We start from the raw sequence: 20,012 nt of genomic DNA on the forward strand, positions 1-20,012 counted from the left end.
GTCGCCGAGTCGCAGGAGTCCCTTTCTTCTCGCGCCGTCGTTTTTTCCGCTCGAGTTTTGTTCTTCTTGCCTGTCGTCTGCTTCTCGCCTTCCCGCCTTTCCCGTGCGTTTTTGCTGTCTCCCCGCCTCATCACCATGGCGACTTCTGCCTCTGTTTTTCGTCTCTTTTCTTCCAAAACCCCACTGGGCCTTCCTGGGGTTCTTTCGAGCTCCCGCGAGCGCATGTTCCTCTCTTCTTCCTTCTGCTCTGCGGTGCTGCGCGAGGGGAGACTCGGAGCGGTCCCTTTCAAAGCCCCCGCGGGTCTCGCGGCGGCAGCCACAAACAGTCGCTTCTTCTCCCCGCTCACGGGCACCCAGAGCTCCGCTTTTGCGGCTGAAAAAAGAGCTTTCTCTTCCGAAGCCGACAGCTCGGTAGAAGCTGCTTCCAAGGACCTCCTGAAAACGATTCAGAGCGAGATCCAGCACGAACAGTCCACCTACGAACAGGACGCCGACCTCAAGAAGTTCCTGCAAACCTCCGGGTGGAGTGTCGCCGAAAGCGACAACAACATGATGGTGACGCTTCAGCGACAAGTTGGCAGTAGGTTCTGAGAAAAAGGCTCTTCCTCGGGAGTCGAACTTTCAGTTCGAGTTCCACGCCCACAGGAAATCCGCGAGCGCTGCCGCAGCGATCTGGCGAGTCGTAGTGGACACGGTCAGACTTCCCAGCACAGAAACCGAGACGGCCACTATTTTCTCTTTTTTATTTGGTGTTGAGACACTTGAATGAGGCGTGGTTCGTGGGTTCGTGCGGCTAAGTTCTCATGGTCCAGAGGTGTAACTAACTGCACGTCGGTGTACCGGGGAAAACGGACTTCAGACGGTCTGCTAAGGTTGATTCAGTAACTGTGTATGTGGTGTTTAAACTGTGACGACCTCGAGATTTTCTTTGTTTGCATGCGGGGATTCCAAGAAACTCGGAAATTTTCCCGAAAAGTCCTTCGTGTGCTCGCGATACTCTTGCCAGGTTGCGGTCGCTTCTCTCAGAGAGCAGAGGGAGCAGAACCAGAAAGCCCTGTGTGGGAGTCTTTGGTTTCTTGTTTCTCTTACTGGCACAACATTTAGGGGCTGGGAGGTTTGCCTGCCTGGGAAATTTTAGCTTTCTCGACGCACGCAGCCGTTTGATAGTTTATTGAGTGTTTTGTAAAAAATATTCAAATCCTGGAAAAACAGAAGCCTCCAAAGAGGCGGCTGGTTCTGCGAAGTTTCCGGTGCTTCACGTTCTGGCTGCAAGGAGAGAGACGGAATGGGGTTGTGCTTACAGCTGTACTCGCTCCTTCGGAAGTAACACTGTTTTTTTAGTATTTCGCTAATCAAGTGCTCTTCTGTGTATACCTACTTTTCAAGAAGAGGGCGGTTTAGAATGCAGTCAGATTTTTTTCTTCTCCTCTGATGCATGGATATCTGCTTCCTCGCGGGCAAGCTGGTTGTCATGTGTCCCCACGTTGGTCTGTCCGCTTCAGCTCCCCGTGCGAGAAGGGACTGTCTATGGTTTCGGCTTATATTCGGAGACTCACCGTTTTTTGTCTGTAGTTTGAGGCCAGCCTCGAAGAGAAGCAGACAGTCGGCAGCAAACGTGTGGCACCACGTGTCCTGCAGTCTCCAGCGACTCACTGTTCTCTTTCCCAGGGAAAGTGGCCAGCGAATCCGTACAGAGAGCGACCGACACCAGAACGAGAGAGGATCCGGCGTTTGTTGCTTTTCTTTCAGGCAAGAAGGTGGTGGTTGAGTTCAGCTGTGTGCAGAGCGCAGAGGCGCCCACCGAGGAGGGCCCGATGCCCGAGATGTCTGACTTCACTGTGACGATTACGAACCCGGACGAGTCGGGAGTGACTTTTTACTGCAGCACTACACAAGACGAAGAAGACAAGTTCCGCTACTGCATTGGTCAAGTGCGCTTCTTCAAGAACGCAGAAGAGAAAGAGAGCCTGAATGTGTACCCCGGCCCATACTTTGAGGATCTGGACGACTCTTTCCAGCAGGGTCTGGACGAGTGGCTGGCCAAGATGGGCGTCGACCCAGAGCTGTGTGACTTCATCGACCGCTTTTCTGTCGACAAGGAAAACCGAGAGTACCTCGCGTGGCTGAAGAAACTCGCTCAGTTCGTCGAACACTGAAAAAGAGGTTTCCAGACGTCCGTGGAGCGCGCGAAAAGATGCGCTGACGCGGGAGTGCAGTCCTCCCGTTCGGCCGGCTTTTTCTGCAGCCTCGCCTGCCGACTCCCTTCTTGTGCCGACGGCGGCATTCACACGTTCGTAGTCAAAAGTTAACAATAAGCGGGTGCGGCCGCGTGCCGCGGAAGACCCGGTCCAGGCGATGCAGGCGGAAAGCGAGAAGTGCTCTCTGCTGAGGCGCAGGGTGTTTACCTCCATCGGGCGGCGCACATGTGCGTCGACGCAGACAAAAGCCAAGGGGAACCGGTTAGAAATCGGAAGTGGCGGAGACAAAAAGGAACCCGCAGCGTCGAAAGCGACTGCCATCCAGGCTGAGAAGAGGTAGTTTGAAGGGGAAAGAGAATTCGAGGGTGGAACAGACAGGGAGAGAGAAGCGCAAGTGGTGGGTTCTCTGGGCCCTGTCTGGGTGGTAAGCGTGCTGGCGTGGTGCGAGAGGAAACCTTCGTGACGGGGCAGCTGCGTTTCGTGCTTGTCTTTGTTTCTGTTGGAACTCGCCTGTTGCCCGGTTTCATCACGTCTGAGAGAAAACGTTTTGACTTGCGTAACTTGACACATCGGCATTTACCGCCTATTTCTACCGAGGGAGAACGCGAGCAAAAACAGACCGTAGATTCTAGCCGTGATTCTGTCGAGAAACATCTGCACATGTTCGTTCAAGGACGGCGACCGGTGGGCTTCAAAAATAGGCATTCCTAACTATCAAGTAGCTTCTTTGGAGAGAGACGAGTCGATGGAGCAAGGTATTCCTTTTTTATTGACTTTGGAAGGCAACTTCGGAGTTAACCAGTCTTTGTCATTCAGTGAGTTCTGCACACTCCGAGGCGTCAGCAAGGCCTCGCGGAAAAAGTTCAAATGGTACCGCACCGGGGTGCGTTGGACCGTCCAGGAGTTTCTGCGCGCATCTGGGAAATCATGGAAATATAGCTGCACCGTTATCTTCTGGAACGCTTCTTGACTGCATGTGAAGAGCCAGAGAAAAAAGACTACGTAATTGTCCTCCAAAAGCATTCTCATCTAAAATCGAAGGAGGCATGCCGCACATCATCGCTTTGTATCGGTGTTTCTGCTCTGCGCTATCCCCCTGCAGAGGGACACTGGAGCGCAGCAAGCAGTGCGGCTTCCGCGACTACCAACTACAAACAAGAATGCAATGTCGAAAATATCCACTGGCCCACAGAGTCCGCGTCAGGGTGCTGTCTTGCACCAGCTGAAGCCACTTGAAGACTTCAGAGTCGCCCACGAACCTCGCACTTTCGAAACGCGCTCAACTGCCCTTTTTTTCAGAGTCGTACTCGCGTAAAAGGATCGGAGCCAGCATCATCGTCTCAGATGCAGAATCGCTTCCCGCACGACACCGCAGACTGTGCGTGCTCGTAGACATGTGAATATGCGTCTGTCTCTTAGTCATGTAAATATACATTGTCACAAACGTAGACCTACAAGAACGAAAGCGAGGTCGAACGTTCCATGTCGAAGAAACGCGAATAACACGTTCTCTCCAAATGAAAGAACTCCACTCCTGCAAGACACTTCCGCCCACCTTCGGAACCCCTGTGCGTGCAAGTCTACCGCGGGATACAAGGAATGGGATGAGTCTTCGTCTTCCAAGTGCCTCGGAAACTGAACGATCCATCAATATATATATATATATATATATCTACGTATATGTACAAAGGCATACGTTGATATATATATATATATATATACATATACACGTATATAAATGCATATACACATATGTAAATGCATATATATATATATATATATATATGTATCTGCAGAAATATGCGTGTAAATGGATATCGATTGCGATGGTCGAGGCACTGGTCCAGCACATTTTTATGCTTTGTTCGCGGCCACTTCACCACTGCAGGATTGTGCGGCACTCGTCTTCAGTTAAGCCACACATTTCGTCTCGAGCCACATTCGTTTCTTGAGGGTCTTCATCGAAGTACTGCCGAAGGTAGGGCATGCCTCCGTAGATTTCTTCGACCAGCTGGTCGCATGTTTCCTTCGGCACCAAGCTGGCCCATCCGTCTGAGAAGAGAGGCCAGACACTCGCGTGTCTCTGCTCTTCTTTGGTCTTCAAGTGCTTCGCGCTCTTCGCCACAGCCCCTGGCGTCGCCTCGGGCTCCGTCCGTGTCTCCGGTGCGTCGTTGGGCTCTTCGGGCCCCCGTGTCTCCGCGGCCTCGAGGCGCGCGCGGGCCTCCTTCGGGGGCATCAGGCGCGCCGCCCACAGTTCGCTAACTGAGAAGAAGCGGAGGAAGGTATCAGGCGCCTGCGTTGTTGTTGGGAAGTTCGGCGACTGCGTAGTGTGTTTCGCACCCCAGCTGCTGGCGGCTTTGCCTGGTTCCATGCTTTGAGGCTTTGGCCTCTGCGCCTCAGCGTGAAACCGCCGGCGGCAGTTACAGTCGCGCCACTGGGGTCCGAGGCCCGCGTCCACATGCAGTTGAGGCTGCGCTTCTTCGTCAGGACCTGGGGGAACAAGAGCCTGGGGTTGGAGAGGCTCGACATGTCGCAGAAAGTCCATTTTTGTGGGGGACGCGAGTAGAAAGAGAGCCTGGCGAGGCCAGAGAAGCGTGTCTTCACAGACTGCAAAGACGCTCTTCATCGGCGCGGGAGGGCCTTCCTCGCCGTCGTTCTCCGCGCCCCCAAGGCTCGCTGCGACAGACTCCAGATCGCTCTCAGAGCCCGCGTTGTCGCCCCCCTTGCCCGGACCCTTCGCTCTCTTCTTCTTCTTCGGCTCCGCCGCAGACGGCGGCGGGAGGACGTCCGGAAGCTTCAGCGCCTCGACGACCAGCCGAGGCAGAAAGGCTTGGAGCAACAGCCGCGTGGATTGGGCAGACAAACAGGGGAGACACCAAAGGGCAGAGATCTGTCTCTCGTTGTTCGAATACACCTCCACCAAAGCCCCACAGACAATCACTCTCCGTACACGAGGCGTCGGAGACGTTTCTAGGCCTCCGGGCTTCTGCGTGTCTCCACTCCCGTTCGAATGGCCGCCTCCAGAGACAGAAGCGTCCCCGTGGTCCGCGGAAGGTCTGCCAGCTCTCGATCCTGCGGGGCTCTCTGCGGGCCTCTGGGGCTCCTGGCCCTGTGGCGGGGGAAGGTGGGGCTCCTCTGCGGGCGGGATGTATTTCTCAGAGAGCAAAAGAATCCAGCAGCCTGTGAAGCCATCCGCGAGAAGCGACTTTTGAAGCTCGTTGATCTTGTCTTCTCCACTCGCTTCAATCGACTCGGCTTCACCAACACTGCCCTTCCTTCTAATCCCCTCCCCCTCTGCTGTTCCCTCTGTTGCCTCCTCCAGGAGCTCCTCTGCTGTCTCCTCGCCGTGGGGAGCGCCGCCGTCGCCTTCTCGGGGGTTGTCGCATTCGGGGTCCTCAGATGTCCCTGTGGTGGTGACGGAGAGATTGACTTCATCAGTGCATGCGAGGCGACAGGCTCGGTATCCGCGTGGCTTCAAGAAACTCGGGAGACACCGGTTCCGTGGAGGTTGCAGCGGGCTGTTGTACTGTGTGCATGTGAACGAGAGGTTTTCCGCGACGCGGTCGTGGAGCATGACTCTCATGTTCATCAGTTGCTCTTGTCTCAACTTGGAGGCCTCGTCCTCATCGCCCTTCTTCTTCCCCCTCGAGCTCTCCCCTTCCTCCTGAGACGCGGTCACCGGCCAGACTCGCAGGTATAGTCTGTGGCGCGCGTAGAACTCATCCGTCAGCGTTTCGAGAGCCTCCCGCTCCCGCTGTGCCCAGCTCGGGAGAGAGGGAGGAGTGGTGGCAGCGGAGCAGCGACTACCGACGGCCTTCTTCTCTTGCCGAGAAGACTCTTTCGGGGAAGCCGATCCGCTCTGCGAAGATCTGTCGGTCTTTCGCTTCTTGACTACTCGACTTGTCCCGCCCGCAGGCTGGAGCGCTTTGGCGGGAGGTCCGTGCTGGAAATTTCCGCTGAGAACTCTTGAGTCGCACTGGCTTGCTTCACACGAGAGGCGAGAAGAAGGTGGAATCGGCTTACCTCCCACCGGTTCCCCGCCGGTCCAAGGCGAGCTTTCCTTCCCGTTCATGGGCGCGTTCTCCTCTACGTCTCCAGGCCTAGAGGCCGTCCCGGGTGGCTCCGCAAACTTTTCGCCTTTCTGCTTCCTCGCCATCCTCGGAAGACCTTCTGGTTGCTCCAAGGACGAGGGGATTGATCACACTTACATCTGACTATGCGTGTTCTTTGGTGAACACAGGCGTTGTATGATGAGAGTCCTTTTCGGTGTACGTCTAGAACAACGCTCCCGATGTGCAGTGGCTCTAGCGTCGAGCGATGTGGAACTCCCGCACTTCCAGCTCACCCAGAGGGAGTCAAGACCGCGGCGGGGTACAGCATTTGAACCGCGAATTAATTTAGAGAAGGCGGTTTCGACCGCCGGGGTCGCGCCGGGAAGTGCCTCTGTGTGAACGGGGAAACGAGGCGTTCAACGCGAAATTCTTCCCCTGGTGAGCTGAAACGGAGAGAAGGTGTGCGTGCCGACCGAGAAAGCAGCGAAAAACGGAGAGCGGGACAAAAGAGAGCACGTCTTTTCGGCGTTGGCAAGTTGCGCCCCAGCGTAAGCACACGCAGGAAAGCTCGTTTTCAAAGAGAGCGAAGTGTCGCGAGGCCAAGGGAGCAGCGAAAACGCCCTGCGACTCCCGTTATTTTGTCCTTTTTGCCGCCACCACAACCGGGTTCGAGACAGAGATGAAAGGCGAGAGAAAACAGAGATTCTTGATTACACAACGACGTCGGTTCGACCCCCAACTGGCCTGCACAAGATCCTAGCACCTACGCAGGCCGACTCCTCCCGCGTGTCACTCTCTCGCTCAGGTCGAAAAGATGCAACGTTTTTGACAGTCCTTCGTCACTTTTGCGAGCTTGTTGCGCTTTTCTCGAACGCCCTGCAACGACGCAAGTCGTGAACAACGCCTCTCTTCTCAGAGACACTACAGAGTGCTAGGAAAGGCGAGAGAGTGCTTCCGCCCGCGAGCTACTAAGTAACGAAGCGCTGAGCTCCTTCGGGCTCCCGTACGATTTGTCCGCTGAAAAGTGCGACGTTCTTTGTTCTTCGGCGTGGCAAAGGCTCAAAAACGAGATTGTCCGGTGAAGCTGAGGAATCTCGACTCCTTACTCTCTTTATTTGCTGCAAGAACGTGCACCAAACGCCTCAACGGGCAACGGCGGAGACCGGGGAGCGTTGTCTTGCACCTGCGCCGACTCGCGAAAGACAGGGTCGATGCCTCCTCTCGCTAGGTTTCGACGTCGTCACGAGAAAGAAAAGTGGCTGAAGATGTGAGGCTGAAACAGTGCGACTTGTGCATTTGTTCTGGAACGATTCGAGTGGGAGGGGTTTCCGGTGGCGACACTCGAGCTCGAAACACACCTTGTCTTCTAGTGACCACGACGACGCCATTGCCACCCGCCCCGCTGCCACGCCAGTCTACCGTGTGCGGCTTGGTAGCCTGGCATGAACCTGTTTGTGAATACGATATTTTTCAGCAGTCCTCGCGGACTATCGGGAGTGCAAACGTCACCAAGCGCCACAACGCTTTACCGTGGACGGTGAAACGCTTTTCTCTGTTCTCGAAAGCGGCTTTGTCTGGATCTGGCGCCACGAGCCTCAAGTAGACGCTGGACGAGCCCCCCTGGTGGAACGGGGTAACCTTTACAGCTTTTGCGCTAGTATGTACTCTACCTATCTTAACGGGTGAATCAGATCTGCTTCTATCAGATTTGCATGTCAACGCAGAATTCTATGACTCTTTGTGCGCTGACTAGGGTTCCAGCCCCTCGAACTCGTGTTTTGGCCACATCCGAGGCGTCCAGGTCAAAATCTGAGAGAGCCATCCTACCTTCGTAAAAGAGGCCATACGTTTCCACGCGCAAGTTTCCGCAGTTGTTTGGTCGCTCGCATGCTGTTGCACGGCCGCTCTCCTCGTGAAAATGATCTGCGCTGCTCGGATCTGTGGCAAGCATGTGGAAGTGCCGGCTCAGTAAACAGAGTTAGACAACACGGTAGAACCGTTTGACTCTGTCCTGTTCAGACGGTTCAACTTCACTGCTTGTTTTGATGAAAAACGTAAAGCCGTCCTTTTTCGCAATGTTTACGCTGGGCTTTAGTCGCCCTTTGATCGCTCAGCTAAAAGCGTTGGTACGTGATGCCTTCTTTGTCTCACGCCTAAACAGGCAAGCAAGTGCCTTTGAACCTCGAAATCTAGATGTGATTTTCAAATGCACGCTGGCTGAACACACCACAAGCACTGTCGTTAAAGGAGGCAGAGTGAGTATTCCGTGTAAACAAGGAAATGACTCTACCAAAGAGGCTGAGCAAACGAAAGCTGTATTGTCTAAAAGGAACGGGACCTTAGCGCGAAACTCTAATTACGAGGACTAACAAATACGTGCTGGGAAGCAGAGAATCGTTCCTTGTACGGTATGTACCTACTCGAGTCATCAGCCGCACCGGCAGGCGAGGTGTCCACGATGTACCTCGCTTCGATGCGATAGTTCAGCTTTTTCCAAGTCAAGAAATAACTAAAACAAAAAGCAGCAGGACTTTTCTTTACTGATACATGTCTGGCATTGTACTGGAACCGGATAAGCTTGCGAGTCCATAGATCTTTTTGCTACGGTAGAGAGAAAATCATGTAGAATTGTATGTAAATGTAATCATATGTATATACATATATGTACATATATATGTATATATGTAGGTATATTCTGGCGTCCATGGCCTGCCACTGCGCTCGCCGTCACTAAGTAGGATCAGTACCATTGAAGGGTGGTATCACACAACTTACGGAAGTTTATAGCACTTCCCTTCCCCCGCAACCTACGATCTCAACCTCAGATGCCATGTGATCTACATAGTGTGACGAGAAATCATACAGAACCTTCAACAAACAAGTATTTCTCGGATGAGTGTGGATTAGCATCAAACCTGCAAGTTTCAGGCTAAACATTAAATAGACCTTATAACAGGAGTGCGAGTGCGGACGTCATCGCGCCAAGCGTGAAAACAAAGAGAGGATGGAGGGGTTGAAACCCCTCAGAGAGATTTTGAAAGGCAACACAGCAAAAGAATAGAAGACAAAGCGACGTTTGCGCTCTTGTTCATGAAACGCTTGTCCCCGAATTGATTGACTAAGAGAAGGGTCACGCTTTTCGCCATGTTCGTAATGCCGGCTTTGTGCAGCGGATAGAGTAACTTCGTAGTACCAATTTCTTCTATTGGTGGTTTGGAAGTAGTTTCCCGAGAACTAAGGCGATCTCTACTGTGCTAGTACCATTAGTGAACTCTCTTTGTCTGGTCGTCAGGACGCAGCGGGCGGAGCAGATGCAAGTAACTAATCGTCTTCGTGCGATATGATTCCACTTGTACATTTGCTGCGATCGTCAATCACGCTGCTGTTGCATCTCTGCCACGCAGACAACCTGAGAACTCTGGTAAACACTTAGCACTTTCGTCTAGAAAAGGAAGGCGCACGGACGTCGGTGAGGGCGCCTGTCGACTCCGGTTCTCCCGCGGTTAGCCACGCTCTTCGTTCTAGCGAGAAAGTGTGACCGCCACACTTGCAGCACGGAAACGTTTCTTGAGTTCCTGTCACCTACCCACCAATGAAAACTTGGCGATCTTTTGTTAAAGAAACATGGTGAAAACGCATTATGGTGGACGCCTTTGTCTTTTGAGCAAGAAGGAAACTTGGACTAGCGAGCGAACCCCGAAACCCCCGCGAGTCACCCACTTTTCTCAACAAAAAGAACGCGTGAAAACTCTGCTCAAGCTAGCGTCGAGTGCAGAGCTCCGTTGTCTTGTTTCGCCATCTTCTCCCATGCGTTTTCCTTTTCGTTAGACTTTTTAGCAGCCCTCCTCGGGGCAGACAAGCGCCACATCCCCCGGTGTGCCTTTTATGCGGTTCCGTGTCGCGGTTTCCTGCGAGAAGTTTGAATCCCCGAAAGACACGGTTTTTCGGCTTTTTCCACCCGTTGTTTTCGCGTTTCCTTCGCAAGACATCCACCTCTTTTCTGAGTTTTCCCCCCGTAGATGCGTTTTCTCTGGAGCCGCCGTTCCGCTACCTCCACTGCATGAACCTGGAGGTTTTCGCTCCCGCCAGTTCCGGCTGTTCTGTCTTGCGTTTCCGACGCGTTTTTCTCAACGTGCATTTCCCGTTCTTTGTCTGAAGACCTCTTACTACACTTCCTGAACATTTCCTTCACCCTCATAGCCTTGACTTGCGAGGTTTTCAAGCACTTTGCCCCTTTCCCTGCACGCACAATGCTGGATCCGACTGACAGCATGGACGACTTCTACAACGACACGTCGACGCCAGGCGTCCCACCTCCGCCAGCTCGACCAAGTCTTCTCCCCGCTACCTCGGCTTCTGTCGGCGCTCTTTCACCTGCAGCTCCGGCCCTCTCCGGGTCTTCAGGTAAAGGCGAATCAAACCCAGTTTCTGTCACTGCCACGCAGTACGGCAACCCGCGGTTGGACAGCGAAGGGAGACGGGAGGCGAACTCGCATTTTCGCGCCGAAAACTCCCTCCCCGTCGGTCCAAACACTCCCGGCCCTCTTCCCGTTGGCGGAATTTCCGGGAATGGCTCCCAAAATAGAACGATGGACTCGAGGACCATTCGAGCTGGATTCGGAAATCAGGAGGCGAGGCGCCCGAAACTCGAAGGTGTTCTCGGAGGAACGCTCGATGGCTCTGGAAACTCCCTCGGGGGCCAGAAGCTCCGTGGACAGTTCGCTGTTTCTCAGGTGAGCAGCACGCGGATTTTCAGCCGTTGTGCCTCGAAGGGAGGAACATGCCAAGTCTAGTCGAGCAGACGGTGCGCTAAGAGATGGCGAGCGACGCGCGCATATGTGGTTGCCCGAAAGAAGGGGAGAGAAAGCCACGGGTTTTGATGAGATGTGACCAAGAGAGACTGCAACGCGGAAAATCTGAACAGGTTACGAACAAAAGTGGCTGGAGGCTATGATGGGTGCTGTGTACGTACCGGAGTGACCGGTTGCGCTGGCGAGTAAACAGCGCCATCAAAGGGAAACTGCCTTTAGACCGAGTCTGTGCACGGCGTTTTTCTTTTCTGTTCCACATTCACGTAAAGAACCGTCCTTTATGTGCAATTTTGAGACTATGAGTCTCGGTGCTCGTCCCTGGATGCACTGTCGAGCTTCGAACCCCTGGGGAGAAAACGCAGGCGTCACGGAAGTCAGGCTTTACGGTTTTGAGCGCTTGCATCTGTCCACCCGATCCTGATAGAATCCTGCAGAAACGGTGAAACAGTGGAACTCGAGCATCCCGCTGCCTCGAGCGCCCCAGTGCGGTGTGTTCAGCGTCGCTGCCTTTTTTTTCGCCGTCTCGCACTTCCTGCAAAGCGTTTTCCCTGTTTAGGGTTTAGGGCATAAATCCTGTCGTTTTCCTCTTTCTTTCCAGCATCTTCACGGCGTCTGTTCCCTGTGTAATCTGTTTCTTCAGCTCCACGGAGTGTTCCTCTCTCTGCAGCGCGCGTTGCTGTCCAAGGCAGTTTCGTGGAGAGACTTCTTGCATTTACCTTCACTGCAGAAGCCGCAGACAGGAGCGGTGGCGGTTGACCGAATTGAAAGGAATCTGCGTTACTTCCACATGAACTACGTCATCATTTGTTCAGCGCTGACACTCGTCGCAGCTCTTCTGAATCCGGTTGTTCTGCTCGTCTGCGGACTCTGTGCCGGGGCCTCCTTCCTCGCTGGGCTAAAGGGCGACACTCTGCAGCTTGGGGACACAGTTGTTCCTGTGAAGACGTTTCGCGTACTTTGTCTCCTTGTCGGAGGCTTGGTCGTGCTCCTGGTCGCGGGGAACGTGGTCGTCAGTCTCTTGATAGGGTGTGCTGTCTTGGTGCTGCTTCACGCGAGTCTGCATGTCGGCGTTTCCTACGAGCAAATCGCGCAAAGAGCTGCAGGAGACGCAGAATTCGACGTTTGAGAAAGAGTGAACACGCGAGTTCGTGAGCATGTTCTTCGTCTTCGTTGCTTCGACCTACCTGTTCAGCAGGCAGGGGAACAAGAGGCGCGCGGCCTGCGAGGGGAACGGGGGTGGAAGGCAGGAAACTCCTTGGCTGTTTTTTGGCGTCTCCAGAGACACCACGTGAATACCGCGTTCTCTGTGACCTACGATTGCTTCGATCGAACGATGGTCGGAAGCGTCGTGTGCGGTGACAGAGAAATTCCACGGAAGAGAGAATGCCGACTTCTCCTTCTTTCGAACTGGATCTCCCCCTCACACCGCTCGCGGCCTTCTCTCCCGCCGTTCGGCGAGAGGACCCGGGAGTCACCCGCTGCATGTCAGTATAAAGTCAGCGTTTCTTCCACAGCTGCGGAGAAAATGATGAGTTCTCTTTTCTCGATTTTTACGTGCTGCAAACTCTTTTCAATACATGTGTCTGCTCGACGGCCAGCTGGAAACAGCGACCGTCGCTCGGGTATTTCTGACGGCTGCAGAACGCGACGAGACCGCCGACACACACTTCTCGTCTCTGTTTCCCGCATCTTTCGTCTTCACACGCTCCTCCCTCTTGCCACTTTTATTGTATCATCACACGGAGAATTCTCTGTGTTCGTCGGCACCACTCTTTGCAGTCGACTCTCCCCGCATCCAGGAAACGCAGATCCACTTTTTCATTCTCAGCCTTCGCTCTGTTCTAGAGTAAACTCGCCCTACCAGGTTTCTAGGACCATGTTGCTGTCGGTGACCTCTTCACCCATTTCCTCGTCTTTTTCCGGGCTGGAAACGTCTGAGGAGGCCTCTTCTCCATCCTCCTCAGTCTTGTTCGACCACCGCGTCGTGTCTTCCTTCCTCTGTCGAGACAAGTCACTCATGACAGCCTCCGTTTGCTCTCTTCGCCAACGCACGTAGGAGAGTGCGCCGGTCGAGACTTTCAGCTATCATAATCAGTGTTCGCGGAGAAAAGAAACACTCCGTCATCTTCCGGGGCTTCATTGTAGTATACAGCGGGAGTGTCCTGTGATATCGAATATCTACCTATGTCTTTCTTTCTGTCTGCATCTATCCATCTTTATCTTTACATATATAGACATATGTTTATATATCTATATACGCCTATCTTTGTATGTCTATCTGTAGCTTTCTGTATCTGTGTCTGTCAGTCTATCTCTCAGTCCATCTATATCTATCTATATCTATCTGTGTCTTCTTTCGGCCTGTCTATATCCGTCTATCTATATCTACCTGTGTAGATTTGCTCATGTATTCGTGTATATATTCGTGGTGTACCGGTGTATTCATGACGGAGAGGTTTTTTCGCATCCATCAGTGTGCAGTGATGCTTACATGCGATTGTGGGGAGGGTAGAGCTGTGGCCTTTCTCAGAGACTTCTCGCATTCTGGATTCTGTCTCTTCATGGTCGACTTTTCTTGCGACGTTGAGGTCATACGAAAGATCTAAACCAATAGCCCTTTTCGTAGTATCTTGAAAAGAATAGGGATGCTTAGATAGGAAGCAAGCTGAAAATCGAAACGCCTAGAGTGTCAACAGAGGAACAGCGTCTGGCAACGTTTTCACGGGTTTCCTCGCCCATCGAGAGGACTGGCTCTTATTCATCAGTGGCTTCTCCCTCTAGCTTGCTATCCTTCTTGGCTTTCCATCTTTCCTCCGACTCTTCTCCGTCTTCGTCACGCACAAACTCTAGCGTGTGGGCGTATCGTAGTCAGGTTGCAAGCAGTGGGCACCCCGATTTTTTTCTCTCTGAAACTGCGTTCACCGAAAGTCACCAAACGGGTGAAGCCCTCTCAGAGCTCCTGTTTCTGCTTGTTTAGTGCGCATGCAGCGATTTCTTCATCTCGAGCCCTGTGCTCGCGACATGAACATTTCCACGCCAAGCACGCCCTTTCTCCAAGCACAAAACAGCCAGTGCTGTCGCGTGCTTTCACCTAACCGTGAGACTACACTCATGTCCCCCGCCTCATCTACTAGAGACATCTATATGCAGATATATGCATGTTTATATACATATATCAATATAACTAGGTGCACATATCTGTGTATGCCTATGATTGTATGCATTCGTGCAGATTTAAGTGTACATGCGAGATGAAGGCGGAGTGGAAACTTGCTGCGGCGTCCGGGGTCCAGTAAAAGCCGGTCCGCAGAATCCGACAGGCACTGCGGACGTCCCGGTGGTGTGTGGTCATATCGCCATACACCCACTATATCAACACTAAAAAAACAGGGTATTCATGTGTGTGAAAAGCACACAATTTAGTCCGAGTTTCCTCTCGTGAATCTACAAGCATGGATGTGTAGCCCAGACCGACGCCCGCCCACCACGCAGACACGTAGGGAACCAGGGACTTGCGCACGAATCTGAACTCAAATCGAAATTTGGGTATCCTTGCTGATGATCTCTTTCAGAAAAGGTCTCTTTCACATGCACTGCTTCGCCCCTGCAACCTCCCGCAGCGTCGGTGTCTGTGGCACGTGCATGCACGCGCTAAAACGTTTACTTGATGTCCCTTTGTACCCCGACAGAACCGAGAGTCTTCCACTTTCCTCTGTGTTCTTCTTCACTTTAGTTTTGTGTCTGGAGTGTCCCTCTCTCTCCTCTTTCTTTTTCTAGGTGATCTGCATGCGACAGCCCAGTCCGCTCTGATCCGCACCAAGCGGTTTCGTCTGTGCCGGTTCGTGGCACTCGAACTTCGCATCCTACGACATCAAATTTATTCCGCGTCGGTTACGTGCAGTACGCTTCATATCTGTATCTGTGCTTCCAGCTAAATTGAAAGCGGGGGAAAGTGCCAAGGCGGAGACAGAGAAAATGGAGTTTTCCTAACACTCTCGACACGAACGCTGGTCTTGTCAAGAGGCGAGGCGGAAGAGACCGGAGAAGTCGTTCCCGTTTGGGAGAGTCCGTTTAGCACAGGAGAAACGAGTTCTCTTCAAGTCCTTGCGACTCTAGGTGTTTTGGCTGCTGTGTTTATTTTTCGTCTCCCAAATTTATTCTAAATTTGACCGTTTCCTTTCTTCTGTCCAGACACCTGCATGTCGCCTCGGGTGCTCACTCGGTGCTGCGCTGTGAATCAGGCCGGTGGTGATTTGATCAGCGTCTCTTATTGGATGTGAGTTCCCCCACGTTTATTCGCCCTTTCCCCTTCTTTTACCCACTGTTTCCTCTCTTCGTTCTTAACAAGTTTCCTTTTTTTACCCGCAGCTTTTCTTCCTCTGTATCCACGGTCTTTTCCGCTCGATTTTCCTCGCTTCCCTTTGAGACTGAAAACCACTTTCCCTCCCCACCACCTTGAACCTTCTCCGAAGAACAGCGCCGTCTGCTTCGTCCTGGAGTTCCACGCTCGCTTGTTTCTCTTTCGTTTTCTGTGGCTTCTCGGATTTGCGTTCGAACCTTTTCTGGGGCCGCCTCTTTGGCGGTTTTCTGTCGAGATGTTGGTGTCGGAGACCGCGAGAGTCGCTGTGTACGTTCACCTTCGCGTCCGTTGAATCTGCGGCGCGCGTGTCACTTTTCTTCTGAGGTCTTCTTTCCATCTTGTTGAGTCTGCGGCGTCTCACTTGTCCTGTGCCTATCGCCGAACTCGCCCTTCTCTTTCGTCTCGCTCTGAAAATGCTGGACTCTCTCTACGGGGATTTGCCTCCGCCCTCCAAGGACGAAGGCTGCCCCCCCAAACCGACCTCTCTCCTCGGGTCACTCTACGATGACCTCGACGACACTCCCGACACCTCGTCTTCTTCCTCGGCTTCTTCTTCCTCTTCGTCGTCTTCTGCTCTCTTCGCTTCGTCTTCGTGGACAGCTGAGAGGCTGCAGATGCTGACGCCTGCAGTGGTGCGGAAGCAGACGCTGAAGTCAGCTAGTGGCCTGGGCGCGGCGTCTTCGCAGACAGCTGGCCAAGCGAGCTCGAGCAAGCCGCCGCTGGACGTCGCTGCGGTGGCGGCGGCGGCCAGCGCGGCGGCGGCGGCGGTGGCGGCGCAGCTGAAGGCGGTGAAGAGCGAGGCCTTCGGAGACAGGGCGCGGAGTCTCTTCGGGCGCGGAGACAGGGAGAAGGCCGAGGCTCTGGGCGCCAGCGACGAGGCTGCATCGGCGCCAGGAGTGGCAGGAGGCGTGAAGAGGGATGAGTCCGAGAAAGGCGAGAGCCTCAGGGCGCTGGGCAGACTGGGTGTGGAGACAGCAGAGGGAAGACGGGGACACCAAGGCGGCGACAAAGAGACAGAGAGCAGTGGATTCGTCAGCATCGGCCAAATGAAAGACGAATACGACCCAGGAACCCCCAATGACTACAGCGCCATCTACCGCGAGAAAATCAGGAAGCAACAGCGAGAGGAACTCGAGAGACTTCGACAACAGGAACTCGACAAACAAAGAAGGGATCGAGAACTTCCCGGATCAGGTGAGAGGAGATGTAAGATGCATGCAACGCGCGGGAATTCAGCGTCTTTGCACTCATACATATGAGTGGCTGCATGTGTATGTGAATGTAAATGTCTGTGACGTATTCAGATGAACATGTAATCGTGCTGGGATTTCCAGATTGCCTGTAGGAGATGTGATAGAGTTTTTGTGCTTGTGGTGTATCTTCTCGTTTCAACAGACGACATTTCACCGCGTCCCTCTGAGCACTCTTTTTGATTAGAGAAGTCTCTTCCAGTTCCGCGTCACCTGGCGTAGATCCTCATGTCTTCTTTGTGTTTTGCGTGGGTAGTAAAAAGTACATTTTCTAGGGACTATGCACAGGGAGATGAGCTGACGTTTTCGATCTGTAAATCTCTTCGTTTATCACATCCAAGTTTCATTTTGCTGGCAGAGCTCTCAGTAAACTCAAAGTCACTCCGCGTGGCTTCACCTCTGCCTAGCATGTGTATTGCTCCGATTCAACTGGCCTTTTGCATTTCTTCCTAATCCCCGACTCTTGCGGTACGTTCTCCCGAATGCCAGTCTCTCCACGTTTCTGGAAGCATGCATCGAAGAGTGTGTCTACGAGTATGTATCTATATCTATCTATATTTCAACTGTTTGTCTTTATGTCTGTGTGTATTTCTCTATGTTTCTGTCTATCGACATGTACGCGTTTATCTATATTATACGTATCTGTCTGTACCTCTCTCTCTGTGTTCCTCTGATCTTCTTTCCAAGGGAAAAGCTGAGTTTTTGTCTCCGTTCCCTTTCCAGGTTCTTCTTTGTCGGGAGTGGCATTCGGAGATTCGCCTTCGACGCCCAGCCCGCCAGCAGCTCCTCCTGCGCCCCCAGTGCTGCCGTCGTACATCGACCCTGCAAAGAAGTCGTTCGCGGCGCGCATGATGGAGAAAATGGGATGGAAGCATGGGGAGGGTCTCGGCGTCAACAAACAGGGAATTACAGCTCCTCTCGTGGCGAAAAAGACTGCTATGAGAAGCGGCGTCATTGTTCAGGTACGAACGAGGCGCTTTTGTCGATTCCGCAGGCGTCGGGCTTCAGCGAGGTGCACTAGTGCAGGATCCAGGTCTCCAGACGCACCCGAGGAACATTTTTCGCTGTGCATTATTCTTCTGTTCACGTCGGAGACGGAGGAACTGTGTTACGACTTTCACTTCTGTCGCTTCTCGTGCGAGGTCGACTGTGTCGCCCTGTGTGCCTCTTGGGGGGGATCGCGAAGACAACAGTTCTGTGGATGCGAAAGCAGGGTAGGCTTTTTTCTGAAGAACTGCTTGAGCGATGTCTGCTTGCATCTGAGAGGCATCTCTTTCGCGGATTTCCTCTTTTTTGCTGTGTTCGGGGAACTCGCGAGTCGCCAACCATTGCATCTGCCTGTCTCCGACTCTCTCTCTCTCTCGCTCGGTGTGCCTCGTTCTCGAACGTCGCATTCATTCGCGTGTCTTCCTTTCTTTGCACGTGGGCCTCGGTTAGGGCGTTTCGTTTACATACTTTTCTCAGATGTCTGAAGCGCTGGAACACTGGGGTTTCACCACGGAGAAGAAAACAACGTCTCCGCAAATCGCCGTTTTCTCCTTTTGCATTCATGGCCATCGCGGATGCGGCTTCCTTTTCACTTTTTACAGGGCGCCGAGGTGGTCCAAGCGGCAGCACAGGTGCGGGCGCAGTTCAACCGGCCGCCTACGCGGGTGCTTTTGTTGCTGAACATGGTGGGTAGGGGAGAAGTAGACGAAGATCTGAAAGAAGAGACCGAAGAAGAAGCTGCTAAATTTGGAAATCTCCTCCAGGTGAAGATCGTGGAGGCGGCAGAGGCACCCGACGATGAGGCGGTCCGCATTTTTTGCGAGTACGAAAGAAAAGAGGAAGCGACGCGTGCGTTCATGACCATGAATGGTCGCGTGTTTGGTGGGCGAACTGTGAAGGGCCGATTCTACTGTGAGGAGCGGTGGGGGAAAGACGACTTAATGCCAAACCCCGAGGAAGAGGCAGACAAACCCCTCGACTAAGAAGCAGCTCACGAGCCAGGTGTCCATCGAGAGGAAAGACGGGACACAGAGACCGAAAACAGGAAAAAGGAAAGCGAGGACGACCAGGCACAAGAATCTGGGGGTGTCAGCTGTGAGCACAGTGATGGACTGCGGGCGTTATTACACGATATCTACTGTATATTGTTGCACATTTTCTTTTGTCTCCTGGAGTACTTTTATCAACTCAACGCGCATAGGAACACGAACGGTGGCGAACGTACTGATGGCGGGGGTTTGAAGGCGCGGAGCGATTCGGACACGGGGCACAGTGACTGCAGAAAAGAGCAGAGGATGGGACTGAAACAAACAGCAAAACGTTTCGAGTGTGTCCACGGCGTCCGACTGCGAAAAACCAGAGAAGGGCGCCGTCGTTTTTTGGCAGTGGTGAAGTCGCCACAGACGCACACAAAAGCCCTTTTCGGTAAAAAGAGTCAGCCGCAATCAGTGGTAACGGTCCGTCGCTGGGCAAACCGATAGGAGATTTGCACGATAAAATGTGGAGATAGAAGTCGCCCATGCGCTTGTACGCATGTTGTTTTCAAGGCAAATATACATATATACACATATATGTGTACAAATTTAACTATGTCTCTATGTGTGTAGGGGTAGCAAGGGGATGTGTCTCCAGGTGGACCATCTGTTGTAATTATCTATTCCAAGTATCTATTGTCTCTGCACAAAGGATCCGCGATCCATGCGTGTGTACCATGGCGTGACAGCAGCCACATTCGGGTTACACGTGACAGGAAAGAAAGCTGTTTCCTGGTCCTTCACAAGCACGCCGTTTTGCAGACGAGACACGTTTTTTTCACGACACTTTAGTTAGGATTTACGTAGGCGGAAACACAAAATCAGGGAGACAGAGTTCACGCAGCAGGGAGTCGTGGAGACAGCCAGAGGTTCTGAAACGTTTGAACGGAAAATTATAAAATAGTAACAGTTAGGTGAGACGCCGAGGCTTGGCACCTGTCGCGCGTGGGGTGTATGTACAGAGGAACTCCAATGGGCAGCATTTTGCGGGCAGTGTCCATGGTACCATTTTAGCCACAGTGCGGGCCGAACTGTGGACAGATTTCGAGCCTTACGATTCAATCGAAAACGACTCTCAGCCTCTGTTTCGTGTTTTAGTTCCACAAGCCACTCGGAATTTGAGAAAACTGGGCCTTTGTCACCTATGCCTCAAAGCACTTTACATAGACTAGGCTCTGGAGTTCGACGAATCGCTGGTGCTATTCCATTCCCGTTACTTCTACGCAGAAAGCTCAAAAACGAAGCGAATTCACGCTTCTGTGCCTTGCCGCAGAAGACAGTGTTTCCGAGCCGGCTTCTCCCTTTCGACCCTGGCTTGAC

General features: G+C 52.9%; 4 protein-coding genes across 4 annotated transcripts; 3 read left to right on the forward strand and 1 right to left on the reverse strand.

The window, feature by feature from the left end:
* Positions 1 to 11: 11 nt before the first annotated feature.
* TGME49_214790 (glycoprotein) lies at positions 12 to 3,839 on the forward strand. Its single transcript, XM_002370759.2, has 2 exons — positions 12 to 580; positions 1,750 to 3,839. The coding sequence occupies exons 1-2, from the start codon at positions 136 to 138 to the stop codon at positions 2,154 to 2,156; spliced, it is 852 nt and encodes a 283-aa protein (XP_002370800.1). The 5' UTR covers positions 12 to 135; the 3' UTR covers positions 2,157 to 3,839.
* TGME49_214800 (hypothetical protein) lies at positions 2,987 to 7,602 on the reverse strand. The gene has a single exon (XM_002370760.2). The coding sequence runs from the start codon at positions 6,352 to 6,354 to the stop codon at positions 4,075 to 4,077; it is 2,280 nt and encodes a 759-aa protein (XP_002370801.1). The 5' UTR covers positions 6,355 to 7,602; the 3' UTR covers positions 2,987 to 4,074.
* A 2,316-nt stretch (positions 7,603 to 9,918) lies between these two features.
* Positions 9,919 to 13,674, forward strand: TGME49_214810 (hypothetical protein). Its single transcript, XM_002370761.2, has 2 exons — positions 9,919 to 10,983; positions 11,702 to 13,674. Exons 1-2 carry the CDS (start codon positions 10,501 to 10,503, stop codon positions 12,185 to 12,187), a joined length of 969 nt encoding a protein of 322 aa, XP_002370802.1. The 5' UTR covers positions 9,919 to 10,500; the 3' UTR covers positions 12,188 to 13,674.
* A 1,090-nt stretch (positions 13,675 to 14,764) lies between these two features.
* On the forward strand, positions 14,765 to 19,337 carry TGME49_214820 (G-patch domain-containing protein). The gene is made up of 3 exons (XM_002370762.2): positions 14,765 to 16,615; positions 17,395 to 17,633; positions 18,261 to 19,337. The coding sequence occupies exons 1-3, from the start codon at positions 15,835 to 15,837 to the stop codon at positions 18,639 to 18,641; spliced, it is 1,401 nt and encodes a 466-aa protein (XP_002370803.1). The 5' UTR covers positions 14,765 to 15,834; the 3' UTR covers positions 18,642 to 19,337.
* The last annotated feature ends 675 nt before the right edge of the window (positions 19,338 to 20,012 follow it).

This window comes from Toxoplasma gondii, chromosome X, assembly GCF_000006565.2.
Source record: "Toxoplasma gondii ME49 chromosome X, whole genome shotgun sequence".
Classification (NCBI taxonomy): Eukaryota; Apicomplexa; class Conoidasida; order Eucoccidiorida; family Sarcocystidae; genus Toxoplasma; species Toxoplasma gondii.